General features: G+C 35.0%; 2 protein-coding genes and 1 long non-coding RNA gene across 4 annotated transcripts; all 3 read right to left on the bottom strand.

Annotated features, from left to right (window-relative positions):
* Positions 1–296: 296 nt before the first annotated feature.
* LOC144556099 (asparagine synthetase [glutamine-hydrolyzing] 2) lies at positions 297–5759 on the bottom strand. Of its 2 annotated transcripts, XM_078304590.1 has the most exons (14): positions 5490–5759; positions 4910–5048; positions 4728–4823; positions 4473–4614; positions 4304–4399; positions 3749–3843; positions 3120–3281; positions 2783–2863; positions 2482–2703; positions 1861–1995; positions 1671–1751; positions 1496–1582; positions 1302–1409; positions 297–787 (listed from the first exon to the last, which is right to left on the bottom strand). In XM_078304590.1, the coding sequence occupies exons 1-14, from the start codon at positions 5567–5569 to the stop codon at positions 542–544; spliced, it is 1770 nt and encodes a 589-aa protein (XP_078160716.1). In that variant the 5' UTR covers positions 5570–5759; the 3' UTR covers positions 297–541. The 2 variants fall into 2 exon arrangements, with proteins under 2 accessions (XP_078160716.1, XP_078160717.1); XM_078304591.1 differs by lacking the exon at positions 4910–5048 and having other exon boundaries at positions 5490–5627.
* Positions 5760–10031: 4272 nt separating this feature from the next.
* Positions 10032–10670, bottom strand: LOC144556101 (uncharacterized). Its single transcript, XR_013512214.1, has 2 exons — positions 10554–10670; positions 10032–10137 (listed from the first exon to the last, which is right to left on the bottom strand). It is a non-coding gene; the product is annotated as an uncharacterized LOC144556101 (long non-coding RNA).
* Positions 10671–11653: 983 nt separating this feature from the next.
* Positions 11654–14514, bottom strand: LOC144556100 (Ubiquitin carboxyl-terminal hydrolase family protein). The gene is made up of 4 exons (XM_078304592.1): positions 13875–14514; positions 13262–13636; positions 12384–12681; positions 11654–11987 (listed from the first exon to the last, which is right to left on the bottom strand). The coding sequence occupies exons 1-3, from the start codon at positions 14429–14431 to the stop codon at positions 12393–12395; spliced, it is 1221 nt and encodes a 406-aa protein (XP_078160718.1). The 5' UTR covers positions 14432–14514; the 3' UTR covers positions 11654–11987; positions 12384–12392.
* Positions 14515–15328: the final 814 nt, after the last annotated feature.

Below are 15328 nucleotides of genomic sequence, written 5' to 3' on the forward strand. Positions count from 1 at the left end.
AATTTATGAATGAAAAATTATATTTAGATGTTATTATTTGCTAGAATATACATCAATAATTTATCTTTAATTATCTGAATTATATTCATATTCAATTTCTATCCGTCTAATATCCAATATGTATCCGTAGTGTTTAATATCCGATCCGTATCTGAGACTATCTGTATTTGTATCCGTATCTAAAATATTATAATGGATAAGGATACGGTTTGACCATTATCTGATCCGTATCTGACAGTTTACACCCCTAGATCACTTCCTCTTAGGAGCCCAGAAAAGAGAAACAACAAAAATCATTTACAAGACAATGATTTATTAAAACATACTACTGCAAATTGGAAACAACAACAGGAGAATTGTTCCCTTAAAAAGTTTACAAGACAACTACCAGAAATAGAAATCAAACAAACAAATTGCAGTTGACATACACGAGTAAAAAATACAAGCTAATCTGAAGAACAACTCTTTCTCTAAAGGCCCAACAACACTAAACCTTTTGTTAAGCATATTACCTACAACACACTAACACAGAACCAACCTCTTAGACAGCAGTAGCTGAAGCAGCAGTGATTTGAACACCCCCTGACACAGGAATACCATTTGCTGAGATTGGATTTGCTGGGACTGTACTTTTCTCTGGCACATCCTCGTAAGCAGCAGTGTGTACCCCAAGAGCAGCCCGACCCGATGGGTCAAGGTTCTTTGACCAGGCAGCATCCCATTCAACCGCCTTTGCTGTGCTGCATGCAATACTGGGCCCACCTGGTACTGTTGACCTTGCTGCATTCTATAGTGGTCAAAGATGGACATCAGTTTTTTTGTTTAATATTTCCTTTACTGTCTGTTAGCAAACTAAATACCCAAAAAATTTACTGTATTTGCAAATGGCAACCGACAAATGTAACCACCATCGTACTTTTGGGTTTGTCAGAAATTAAGCACAAATGTTAAGACAGGTTGAGACCATTGACTAAAATGTCCTTACAATTTTCCCAAAAACTCAATAAACCAGTTAATATATAGACAACTTGCGGCTCAACATCTAAATCTTGTGATGAACTTGGATTGGTGAAAGTTGGTTATTCTTTACATAGAGTTGTTATTACTGACACTAAACTATGGAAATCTTTATCTTTACATTAATTTTGCAGTACTATCTGTAAATGTGTCATTAAAGTTTCTTCAGTTTTTACTTGTAAAATTGTGGGTGTTGGATGTTGATTTGCAAATCTAGTATAGTGATGATAGCCATGGGCAATTTTAACAGGAAAACAAAACAGCAAACATGAACAAATTCTCACCTTTGGGAAAAACTTTTCAAATATTGTCCTGTAGTAGTACCCTTCTTTTGTTGTAGGGGTGTTCTCAGGATAAACAAAACTAGCATTCATCAACATGGCATCCGATACCTGTATATTCAAGACCAGAATGGCAGGTTTTTAAAGAAGTGAAAATGACAAATAGTATCTTTAGTTATTTGATATTATAATCTTACATGTTGGCTTGCATGGTCTTTCAAACCATCTATCCAGCTATAGCCAACCCCATCACTGAACTGCTCCTTCTGTCTGTACAGAATGTGCTACAGACAGGAAATACAAACAGAAATAAGAAGAAAGTCGAGAAAATTTGCATGCAAAACAAAATCATACAAATTATCAAATTAAGACCTTCGGAAGATATGGCTGTTGCTCATCGTCAAAGGCATTGCGGAGAACCCATTTTTCGATCCGGCCAATATCACGTTTGATCTGGTATACCATAAGACAAATATCACCATCAATTATAAGGATCCAGAGTGAGTTGAATTATTGCTATAAAATGATTGCATGAGAATTATATGTGGGGTCCCCTACATACCATCTTCCATTCAGGATCTAGATCCATTGCTAGGTTGATGAAGCTCTTGTCAAGAAAAGGTACACGAGCCTCTACACCCCATGCTGATGTGGCTTTGTTTGCTCTTAAGCAATCATACAGGTGGAGTGCCTTTATCTGAAATTAAAGCAAAAGATGTATATCAGCTTGCAAGGTGATGAATTACACTTCAGGTGATAGCTAGATACCACAATCCATAGATTAATTTCGATCCCCCAAATCACAAATGACCACCAGCCCCTATCCTCTGCATCCTCCCACGTGAAAAGAAAAAAATAAGGAAAGAAGTACGGAATAAAAAACAGAAAGAGAAGTACACAAAGACATAAAGAAAAAAGGCAAACAACTAAATTAAAGAAACTACACAACCAACCCTACAAACAAGCACAAGAATAATGATATGGATAGTATAAAAAGAAGGTATATGGTGTTTGCAGGCTGATATCGCTATTCAAATATGAGCACTATGCATAGAAAATAGATAAGCACCAAAAGTCAATCTATCTATGAAGAACAACAGATAAACAAAAAGTTAACCTTTGCATTAGACTTTGATGGTAAATCCATCAAAATGAATACAAAATTGCATCAACTTCTAGTTACCTTTCGACAACATTCAGTATGAAACTCCTCTTTGTTAGGGGCCTTGTGAAAATAGAGATAACCACCAAAAATCTCGTCAGATCCTTCTCCTGAAAGGACCATCTTTACTCCAAGTGATTTAATTTTACGCGACATGAGAAACATAGGCGTGCTAGCTCTAATGGTTGTTACATCATAAGTCTCTGTGTGGTATACCACTTCCTCCAGTGCATCTATCCCCTCCTGATATTATACAAAAAAAATGACAAGTTACACATACATATTTTTTATTGTAATATGCAAAAATCCTCAAAATGAGTACCTGTACTGTAAAATGGAACTCGTGATGTACTGTGCCCAAATAATCTGCAACTTCTCTAGCCGCTCTTAGGTCAGGAGATCCCTTTATTAAAAAAAATATATTGCAAAGATGTTAGACAAAAAGTATACCAACTTCGTGACATTGAATATTTATTAATTCAAACATAATAACCACAGAATTCAGTACATCCCAATTGAAGTTTCAAGTACCACTCAATCATATGAACAATATTTTGGAAAATATTTTTCCAGATTAAGCATTACAAGCTCAACCTTTTAACAAGAATAAGAAAATAAGCAAATATTAAACCTACAAAAGAAACAAAGAGAATAAGCACCTCTAAACCAACACAAAAAGTATGCAACTGAGACCCCCACTGCTTAGCAATTTTTGTTTCTGCCAGGTGGCGTGATGCAACAGCAGCAACAAGTGATGAATCAAGCCCTCCAGATAATAGCACACCAAAGGGCACATCCGTCATCAATCTTTTTATTACAGACTACACAAAATTTGACATTCAATTTAAAATACATAAGAGTAAGAAATATTTATTTCAAATGTATGACCCATGGAAAACATATTGACACAATCATCTAACAGCTTAAACGACAAATCTACACGTCACAGTTGATTACCTTCAGTTTTTGTTGTGTGCATTTAATTGAAATATTTTAAGATGGCATTAGCCATAAAATGAGACAATTCCTTTATTAGCCATAAAATGAGACAATTCCTTGACATTTATGTTGCAAATAAACACACCAACACACAATAGTCAAGTTTTAATTTTTCCCAAAAAAAAGAAAAAAAGAGAAGTTGCATTACTAGCTTTGCAAGTGTTGAGTTAAACATACAAAAGTTCAAAACAAAATAAAACAAATTTGCTAATGAATAATAGCATACAGCAACAATAAGCATTAAATAGCTCAATGAAGCAAAACTATTCCAATGATTTAAAAATGGTACCTTCTCAAAGGCCTCACGTAAAGCTAACGGATCATATGGCGTAGAAGGGATGCTTTCTGAGAACCAAGGTGGGTTGTACCACCTTCGCAGTCCACCTATCATGTACAAAATTCACGATGATCACAAGAACCAACAGATGCTTACAATTAAATTTGAAACAAAGAATTGTATAAGATACTAATTCAGTTAAGACTTTTGGAAAAAAAGAACTTGGAATAAAAGATCCACGGACCGCAATTCAATATGGGCCATAAAGGAATCAGTAATCTCTACTCTCAACTCCTATCCATGATATTACTTACAAAATCAAAACTCTTCTTACCCAATTAATTATCAATTCCAAATTCAATCAAAATAATTGAAGATAAATCAATTACCCTAGGACTTTTATTCAATTTTCCTTATTCCGTCAGCATGACCACTGCTAAAATCCAAAACATAATCCCAAGAATACGAAGCAGATATAGGTGTGGAAATGGGTCTAGGAAGAAACATTTTTTTTTAAAAACTTCTTTGTTTTAAATTTCTTATTATATTGAGAAGGTAAGAAAAGACCTGCTTTGCTGGAGTAGATATGGCCAGGAGGAAAAGAAATAAATCTCTCACAATCATCACTCAGAGCCTTCATTTCTGAAGAAAACCATATAGACCCTGGAAAAGGACCAAATTTATTAGTTAGAAAACTTTATCAGATGTTAGGAATCACATAGAAACAACTGCATACCATCAAGACCCCATCCAAGGTATAAGGGAGTGATCCCAATTGCATCTCTAGCAGCAATAAAGCTTTTGTCACGTGTGTCAAGAAGAACAAATGAGAACATGCCATCTAACATGTCCACAAATTCTTCACCATGTTCTTCGTACTGCAAGTTAAGTTTTTTTTTTTAAAAAAAAGTAGATGCCAAAACACTACAATTAGATGCATCTGACAAAAATTGTGCAAACTGAGGGGAAGAAAGATAGAGTCGATACTTACAAGATGAGCAATCACTTCACAATCACTGCCGGTGCGAAACTTATGAGATTTTAGTTTCGATCTCAACTCCTCATGGTTGTAAATCTCTCCATTGACCTGAAAAAAGAAGACAAATGAAGCAAAGATGAAGAAATTAAAATACAGAATTTTGCACATTACAAGTAACTGAGCACAACACATACGGTGACAACAATTGTTTTGTCTTCGTTGTAAAGAGGCTGATCACCAGAGGTGGGATCCACAATAGCCAACCTCTGATGAGCAAGATAACAGTCTTGGAAGCAATGGATACCACTCCAATCAGGGCCTCTATGCCTCAGCCTGAATTAAAATACAAATTATGAATAAAACTGAGTGAGGATAATATGGAAATCAGAAAATAACAGACCTATCGTCTCAGCATATTATAGACAAGTTGGTGTAAACAAGGTGAGGGGAAACGATCGGGATTTCTGGTTGTCAAGATTCACAATTTAATAACCTTTCAAAAACTATATGGGGTGTTTTATGCAAAGTTAGCATCAATGCACAAGAATGTGTTGATTCAACCAAAAAAGTGCACACTAAAACGGAGAATAAAAAACCACACAAATTGCGTACGTTACAACACCAAATCTGAACAAGCACTGAAAATGAGTCTTCTCTCGACCAAAGTAGAAGACAGAACGAAGGACAATCAAACTCAAAATCGTCACAAAATCCAGCACATCCAACGGCGACGTTCAGAAATTATACAAAGAGATAATTTAGTGAGGGGAAAACCTTCTAGAAAGTTCGATGATGCGCGCGCGCTTAGCGAGAGAGACATCGGCGCAGCCGAGCACGGCGAGGATTCCACACATGGCGGCGAGAGATTGCGAGACAAAGGCGCGAAATGCGAGCGATGGAGAAGACCAGTCGTCAGTCGTGACTCGAGAGCTGATAAAAGAGGAGAGAATCCGAGCTTTAATATCAGCCGCCGGATTCTTAATCAGAGATTAAAGTTTATTAAGTTTTGTTTTTGTCTTAATTTTGAAAAAAAAAATAATTAGCGTTTTCAAATAGGGATTAGGGCTTTCAAGTAGATTCCCATTTTAATTAGAGGCTTTAATGTCGTCTATCAAATGACGATATTTGGCCTAGAATCAGTGTTGTGAACTACTTAGATGAAAAGTGGGTCCCTCTAGGCATTGTGCGGGGCGGAATGTAATTTTCTGTTCAGATTCGAATCTTTCGGCCACGTGGAATCTCTCCCGTGAACTAGGACATCTGTCGGCACTCAGCAAGGGAAATGTGACAGTGGAGTCGAGCCAGAAAAGTAAACACTAAAATTTCCTATCCATTTCAATCAAGAAAAGGAATTTATTATGGAGATCGCACCCGTACCTGGGCTCGGTTCAATAGTTTGGCAGGTCCAATTTGTGTGGTAAATGCTAAAGATCCAATTTTTATTCGATCCGTTTGATGAAAAAAATAAAGTAAACAATATGAATAGGAAACTAGGACTCTCTGCTGAATTTTTTTAAAAATTCTGAAATCAATTTGATTGCAATTTATTTTACAAAAATCATCACCACCGCACTTGATATTCGGTATTGAATTTTGAAAACCGAACTTGATACTCAGCATTGAGTTTGAACCCTTTTTATCCTATTCTTCTCATACAAAGCCACAGAAAATCTCAGAATCAAAACCGGACATGAAGTTCGGTTTGATTGTAGTCAAAACCAGGCATCAAGTTCGGTTTGCCACAAAAATTAGTCGGTTTGCAAAAAAAAAAAGAAGTGAAAACCGAACTCAAAGTTCGGTTTAAAAAATAAAAAATAAATAAAGCGAACACCATGTTCAATTTGAGAAATAAGAAAACCAAAATTCGGTTTGCTTTTTTTTAATTGGGACGTTTTGGGTTGTGTAAAATTGCATAATATTTGGTGATGATGATTTTTGTAAAAAAAAATTGTAATCAAGTTGGTTTCAAAACTTTTAATAATTTGGTGATGGTTTTTAAAAAAACAATCCTCTCTGGTGCATTGCAAAATCATTTTTTTTATTTCTTTTTTTATGAAATCAAATGATTTCTTTTTTATGAAATCAAATTATTTCTTTAAAATTCGATGCTATTCTTTGATATCAGAAAAGGAAAACGAATCCACACATTTAACGACCATGATTTTTGCGCTGCTTCGTGCAGCGTTGGAGGGGCCGACTTTTCTTTAGTTACCGTTTTTAAAAAAATAATAAACAGAACTGACATAGATTTAGAAAAAAAAAAATTGCACTTCTAATTGAACTAAAGGAACTAGAAAAGACATCAAATTTTGAAGTCATCATCAAATTTTGAATTCGTACAAGACCTTTGCAGCACATGAGATAATTCGAAATCTCCTCACGAATAATATTATTTTGAAGTCATCACCAAATTATATTGCTTCTAGTATGTATAGTCTGTTTGATAAAAAGATAAAGTGATGAGATAAGTTTTATCTCACACGAAAAAAAATTATCTTTGTAATCCTTGACCTCATCTCTTCATCAAACATGGTTATTTTAGTAAAGTGATAATAAAAATTGTAGGATCTATATAATAGAATGCTACGAAAATTAGAATTCAGTTTAATCTGGCGTTGTTTACGTCATGTCACATCTGTTGATTGAAACGGCATGGAGTCCAAATTTGGAATTCCAATATCAACCATCTATTTTTTCAGTGTACAGATCTCGAAAACATTATAAAAAAAGTAAGTTTTCATGCACAAATCTCGAGAAAGATCAATGGCTGAGATCGAGATTACAGGGTCCTGAAATTCCCCAAGAATTACAGTAGATTTATTTTCGATCAAATGAGACTATTATATCACACCCGTTGAAGATTTTTTTTTCACAATTTTTTCAGAGCGAGACTATGGTAGTATGCTGTATGCGTAGCGCATATTGGTTAATAATATTAATTAATATTTTTATTTTTTTAATTTAAACAATCAATCTGAACCGTTTAACATGATCTATACATGAAATTGTAAATGCAGAACAATTTTATTTTATTTTTTAGAAAGTTACTATTTTTAGATGTGCAGAAAATTACTTGATCTAAAATAGTTAAAATATTCTAAAAAAATATAAAATTTAATTAGCAAGTACAGTTTTATATAAAAATAATATTGAATAGTTCACATCAACCATTTGAACTTTGTTTAACAAAAATATTGATGGGTAATACGGACTAATCTGCGCTTTCATATTTTCATGTAATATTATCTATTTGTTTTCAGATTGGGACGAATTAATATGAAGTCCTTTCACGACACAAATAACAGTGTAAACGAACCCCTACTTTTTTTTACAAAGTTCTCCTGAATATATAACAACGATGCTCTGAGTTCTCCTGGAAAAATCTGAGTGAATAAATTTAGAACTCTAAACACAATCATTTAAAACGTTAAGGTGTTCGGCAAGTTGGATAGGATTAAATTTTAAACTTTGTTAAGGAAGAGGTATTTGACAACAAAAAGTTAAGAAAGTGAATGCTTAACTTTCTTAAGAAGCTTTAAGTGCTTAAGTCATATAGAATGACTTCTCAAAACTTTGGACAAGCTTAAAAATGTGGACAAAAGGTGGTTTAAGAAAAAAAATTTAAGTTTTACAAAGGAACATGTGTTTGGCAAGCTTAAAAATCCTTAGTATTCTAAGGAGCTCTAAGGAACTTTAAGGAGGGTGTGCCGAACACTACCGCTGTGATGTTTGAGGTTGAAAAGACCGAAAAAAACTCTGTAGTCAAACGTAGTACGATTTCACTTTCATTTTTTTTTTCTATAATAATTTATAGGGTTAATTTTCTACATACCCTTCAAGTCTTTCTCAATTTTCTATTTACCCCTACGCTCTTGATTATCTTTAATATATCCCTTAGCTCTTTCTATTTTTTCCTATTTACCTATAGAGTTATTTACTCACATTTAAAAATATTATTAAGATCTATCTTTTTCCATTATACCCTTGCTCTTACTTGTAAAATTTTGTATGTTATTACCAGCAGCTTGAATAAATTTGATAATACCATTCAGTTAGCAATTATTAGTTGCTTGAATATTTGTAGGTGCTTTATCATTGAATAAATTTGTTTGTGCCAGTACCTTATTAGAATTTGGCTGATGGCGCATCCTTGTGTCAGCCAAATTCAATCTAAAGTCAATCTCCCTTGGAGCTTAGCAATGGAGGACGCGGATAAATCATATATGGTCGACTGTTGCATCTCACCCAAGTCAGAAATTAGAATCTTTTCTAAAGGTTGACGATGGGTTATTTTTAATAAATTGTTCTTCTTCAAAAGTCTTTTGCCAAACCAAAATAGAATATATATCACGCGAGGGTATTTTATTGCATAGAACTGAGATATGGAGCACAGCTTAGAGAAGATTCATTCACCTAAATCAAGATTCCATAATTTAACAGGGACTGTTGGGCGAAAGTTGTCAAGATTTATTTTGCTAAAACGAGGAGTAATAAAATAGAAGAAGAAGATATGGATGCTTCATGGCGACACTGACAAAGAGGATTCTTTATGCACATGTACCGGCCAAATTTACTCATGTATTGGTACCAGAAAATTTATTCAACGATAATGTGCCTACAAGTTTATTCAAACTACTAATAATTATCAACTAAACGACATTATCAAATTTATCACGTACAACAAATTTATTCAAGTTGTTGGTAAAAGCATACAAAATTTTATGAGTAAGAGCAAGGGTATAATAGGAAAAGATAGATCTTAATAACATTTAAATATGAGTAAATAATTATATGGGTAAATAGAAAAAAAAAAAAAGAGTTAAAGGGATATATTAAATATAACAAAGAGTGTAGGGGTAAACAGAAAACTAAAGAAGTCTTGAAGGATAAATAGAAAATTAACCCTAATTTATATTTATTAGAATATGATAGAAGATTATCTGATTCAACAGTTGCTACCTACTATTAAAAACCCTGGAATGATTTTTAACTAGCAATGGGTTTTATTTTTTCTAATTGAATAATTAAATAAGCATAGCACATACAAGATACAACCAACTCCATAACATTTGTAAAAATGAAGGTGTAGATATCTATCAGGGTTCTTTTTTTACAACTTTTCTGCATAAAACATGAAAATAAATCTCCAAATCACAACATTTCAAAAAGAAAAACCTCCTTAACACAAATGAAAAAATTGGAAGATTAAATTACTATATCTTAGTATAATCTACCAACATATGCTAACAGAAAAACTCAAATCTTATTGATAGGTAGGAAATTCGGAATTCAAAAACAATCAGTCAAGTATGAAGCCCATGATTCAGATATATTACCGAATATGATTAAAAAATGATTTAATTTTTCATAATATAATATATCAAATACCCATTTTTTAAGATAACAAATAATATGCTTTTACCTTAAGAGGAGGGTTCAAATGCACCATGATTTTTGTGCTCCAATATGCTCCACATCTTTTATCTCGGTTTTCAAAGTCCAAACAATCGATCCGACTTGCTCAACATGATCTTCATAATAAAATATTCTTGGAGATCAAATTTTATATTTTTTAGAACTTTTTTACTATTTTTTTACATAGGGTACAATATCAATTTATCGGATGGTCCATAATCTCCTTAAAACAGTGATTTTGTACCTATCCAAAGAAATAGTAAAAAAATTCTAAAAAATATAAAATTTGGTCTCCAAGCAAATTTTATTGTGAATATCATGTTGAGCGGTTTGGATCGACTGTTCGAACTTTGAAAACGGAGATAAAGGATGTGGAGCATATTGGATCACAAAAATCATGGTGCATTTGAACCCTCCTCTTACCTTAATTTAGATTATACAGATATAAATCATGCATGACCTACAAGAATTGTAAAATCTTTGAATAGTACGAGTATCAATGAATTATTCTCGAACAACTATTTACCTCATCAATTTTTTTTTCCGTTAGGTTACTGAAAATAAATAATATAAATGCTATTCAGAAGCTTGCTAATATGATCTCAGTAGAAGCTAATTGAAGATTCTGTATTTGCCTTCACTTTCATCGTCTGATTGTCTAATTGCATTCAGTATTGCCTTCACTCTAGTCTTGTTAATGAGTTTCTAATCATCTGTCATTGAAGCAAAATAAATTCAAAAGACAAATAAAAAAAATTTCATTCAACAAAAGAAATTAGCTTGAGTAAATGATCTAAAAAATAATCTTGATGTATGGAGAGTATAGCCCTAAAAAAGAAGAACAAAATAGAGATACAGAGAATTTAGGAGAGGATTTACAACTGTATTTATCAATGGTTGTTACCCTAATCAATTAGGATGATCACACTGACCAATTTGAAACAATCCCACGTCTGCTTTGATCATAAAAATCTATAGCTGCCTTTTGCAATTATATCCAAACTCTAGTTTTACATGAAATTAAGGTAGATCAATAACATCACACCCTAACAAACATGTCAAGAATAAACATAATCATCAAAGATAGTGCTTTCTTTCTTCAATTGGATATCTCTACAATTAGTGAAACCAAATTCTTCCATTTGGACCATTTCCCACAACAATAGATATGGGACCACCTTTATCCAAAAGGAAATTTGTTTAAGAGGATCCATTAATTAGCAGGTACTTTAGGAGACCGAATCCTCTGCCCCCAGGGGGGGCACGAAATTCCCAGAGTCACTGTCAGTAGGCCCCCAGTTCAAAAATTAACAGTGACCGGCCCCACCCGGCAGTGACTGAGGGGGCAGGATTTTCCTGCACCCCTGAGGGCAGGTGATCTCCTTCCGTACTTTATGTTCTTTCTTCTCTATCAGTCATACAGTATTGGACTGCCACAGACCAATCTGAGCCATCCAATTTAGATTAGACTGGTCAGATAGAATCTGATTATTATCTTTTAGATTTAGATATGCAATTAGGTGTGATCTGGAGAATCTGTTTATCTATATCATTCTTTCTGATCATGAGCTATGTGACCTGATCTTTCTTTCCACTGATTACTACAGTTGTGCACTTAACCAAACTACCAATTTATACCTATCTTGTAACAGAAATTCAGCTTCCCTGATCCTTCGGGCCTGATCTTTGCATTTCTGATTATTTACTCTTGCAAGGCTCTTCAATTACATCATGGTTGAAAGATAAGTAAATGTCTATCTATTACTTTGATCATTGCAAGAATAAAATTCTTGAAGTAATTTTGTCTCCACTTGTGATCCTCGGTTATGAAAGATAGACATGGCCGAGCTCCTGTGACTATGTTTCCAAAAAAAGGGGTTACACATTGTACAGGATTTACCTTTAGAACAGTTACTTCCAAAAGTTAATGCTGGATTTGGTAATATAATGGTCATGCTATGAACCCAGCATTTGGTGGCTGAAACAGTACCAATACTGGTCAAACCACATTTCTAGCCCTTAATTCTCTCTCTTTTTTTCACTTAGATGGTTAGTTCTTTCATTGCGGAAATGAGGGAACCACTAAACCAAGACTGAATGGGCATTTTTTTATGCTAACTAGGCACAAACAGTATTAAATAAGCTAATTGATAAATAGGAGGTCAACTGACACTTAATTTGGCTCAATTTGCTGCTGTAAAACACATATTAAGGGAATGTGTAGAACTTTCAAGATATGAAGAAAATGAATACCCTCATAAATCATTTGTCATCAAATAGAACCTTGTAAAACCTCTTCCTCTCCTCTCGTCTCTCGACCCAATCCAATGCCGCCACATGATCACTCTCCTCTTGGCTGGTCTTTCTCAATTCAATCTCTCCTCTATTTCGCTTCTTCTCTAAATTCATAACTTTCCTTCTTTGATTGTATTCATGCAAGCCTTCCTGCATCAGCTCACCAAGTCTATCTTTCGCAGCCACTACAGGGTCCTTCTCCACAAGATCCGACCCGTTATACCCTTCTCGGAGCACTACTGTGTACATTTTATACCTACTATGACCTTTTTTTAGTCCCACATAAGAAAATCCTCGGGAAAGGATTAGTGTCGTATTTACATACTTCATTAAGGGGCACAAATGCCAAGAAGGGTAACTAACAGGACTGGTTTTATTTTACTGGCATCTCCTGGCTTCATCGGTGGCTAATTGGATGAGTTAAGGCTGATTGAGGCAGATTATTTATCATTAGATCACAGTTGGTGCACAGTTGAGGATTAATTAGAGCAAATCAGAATAGATAGAACTAAATTGAGACCAAATTGGGCTTAAGTTGGTCGCGTTGATGCAAAATTGTACCAGAGAGGTTACACTGAGGCACAATTGGACTACATTGAATTTGAAATCTAGTACCAATAATCAAATTAACAGGTTCATATTGAGTAAATACAGATATATCTGCAAAAATTTAGGGAACCACCACCTCAACCCAAACCATACCTTAACCAGCACAAACTGGCCAAAACTGAAAATCCTTAGTTTTTGACAGGTAAAATATAAGCAAACATTTATACAAAACAGATAAGCAAACAACCAAACAACACAAAATCATAGAAGGTAGAAGAACTGAGAACCTATTCGACACATAAAAGATGCCCGGATGACGAAGTAGGAGCCGGTTAAGCTGCTCCGGCAGCTTAAATTCTCTCTTGAAGTGCTCCAGCTTCATAATAGATAACTTTTTCCACAAGGTTAAAGAAAGTAACTCGTGCACCATCCCAACAGTGTGCTTCTCCTCATGTTCCCAATCGTTCCTGTAAGGTGAGATGTAAGGTGATCCGCTGTTGAACTCCTCAAACCGTTCGTGCGACTTGATCCAGCTTGATGGGAGCGAGCATCTGTAATGCGGGTCCCAGCCATTGCTGATTGCAGTTACCTCCACAGATGATGTGGCAAGCTTCGGGTCCCACTTGACTAGCTCGACCTCCATAGTGTTTCGATGCCCATACCTGAGTTAGGAAACCATCAGCACATTTGCATTGAAATTGCAGATGAGAAATTGTTGTTCTTTTCACAGTAAAATGAAATAGTGAGTTAACTGGCGATCATTCTTCCAGCTTCATTAAGCACCTCTCAATCATTGTTGTCATTTTTTTTTAATCATGTGAATACTACATAGACTACAACACCAATAATGGTATTCACCAGTGTTATGAGGCACATTAAATCATAATAGTTGATACATACCGGTTGATGACACGAAAGAGGTCAGGCCGATTAGGCACGAGTCTAAATAAATAATCATCAGGGAAACCAAAGCTTCTCTGCAATCCCTTGAGCTTAGACACATTCAACCTCCGATCCCTTGACAGCATGAGAAGTTTACCAAGCCTGATAACCATCTCAGGCTCAGACGCCTCAATAGCAGCCTCCTCTCCCGCCACCAGCTCCTCCATCCGCTTGGTGAACCCGAAGAAGAGATCCTCGGTCTCTCCGGTGGGATCAGGGAACGTCTGGAAGCAGCACGGGTACTTGTTGAGCCAGTTTATCGCTCTCCCTCGCATGTCGAGGGTTTTGTACTTTTTCTGGAGGAATTTGACGGGGAGAGAGCGGGTGGGGGAGCGGATGAGGAGGTTTTTGATTTGGTTGTTCACGACCCAACGGCGGTTGCGTGAGAGCGCGCGCTCAAGGGACGGGTCCTTTCTCATCGACCAAAGCGCCATACCACGTCGGAGGAGGTGGCGGAGAGGCAAGGAGAAAAGGGGTTTTGTGATGGTCGGGTTTATGCATGCCATTATTCCCATTCTTAATTTGACTGAACTTGGATGTCGTCGGAGCAGCAGTAAGCTGTAGTTGATTATGGGAATTCGACAATTCGTATCCTACGAGTTGACTCAAATTTTAATTTAGATCCAGACCGTTCGATTTAAATCCCCACGAATATTGAAAGATCACGTGCATTACAGGCGTGACCCCGATTGATCCGAATTCTGATCGTAAGGTCCGGAGCTAAACTCAAACGGTGCGTTAATGCAGAGAACTCGGACTCTGATTATGGACCGTATTTTGGGCCAGTTGGGCTGGAGTTTCATGTCTCGATTTTGACATCACAGGCTTAAATTGAAAAAATAAATAAAGAGGAAATGGAAATCTTAAATAGGTCTCATTTTATTAGTAAGTTCAATAGTTTAAGAAACTGATGAGAATTTTTACTATCATCCGTTAGATTGTAATTTGTCAGAACTAAGAACCTTAACTTTTCTTCTATCCCTTGATCTTAATTAGAAGTACAAGTATCGAATTTTAAAGAAAAGATAAATTCCATTATTACATACTTAAAATCATAAAAATATATATATATATAGGAGTAATTTATATTCCACGTATTAAAAGTGATACATCTGTCGTGTTTTTTTTAGATTTTAAATATCTCTTATTATTTACCTAATAATTTTTACTTTTAAATAATCTGAACTTAACCCCCTCATGCGTTATCGAATTTTCAAACAGCACCTATAGTCTTTTCAACACTTTTTAATTGATTTTGAGATATTATCAAAATTATCAAATAGTTTTCTTGTCCAAGAATTTCTATTAATAAATACTTTCAAACCGTAGCTATATAAAATTCTAATTCCATTTACGGACGTGGCAATAGCAGCTAGAGCAATCATTTTGAAACCCGTATCCTCTCTGGTACT

This window comes from Carex rostrata, chromosome 6, assembly GCF_964058835.1.
Source record: "Carex rostrata chromosome 6, lpCarRost1.2, whole genome shotgun sequence".
NCBI classification, from domain to species: Eukaryota; Viridiplantae; Streptophyta; class Magnoliopsida; order Poales; family Cyperaceae; genus Carex; species Carex rostrata.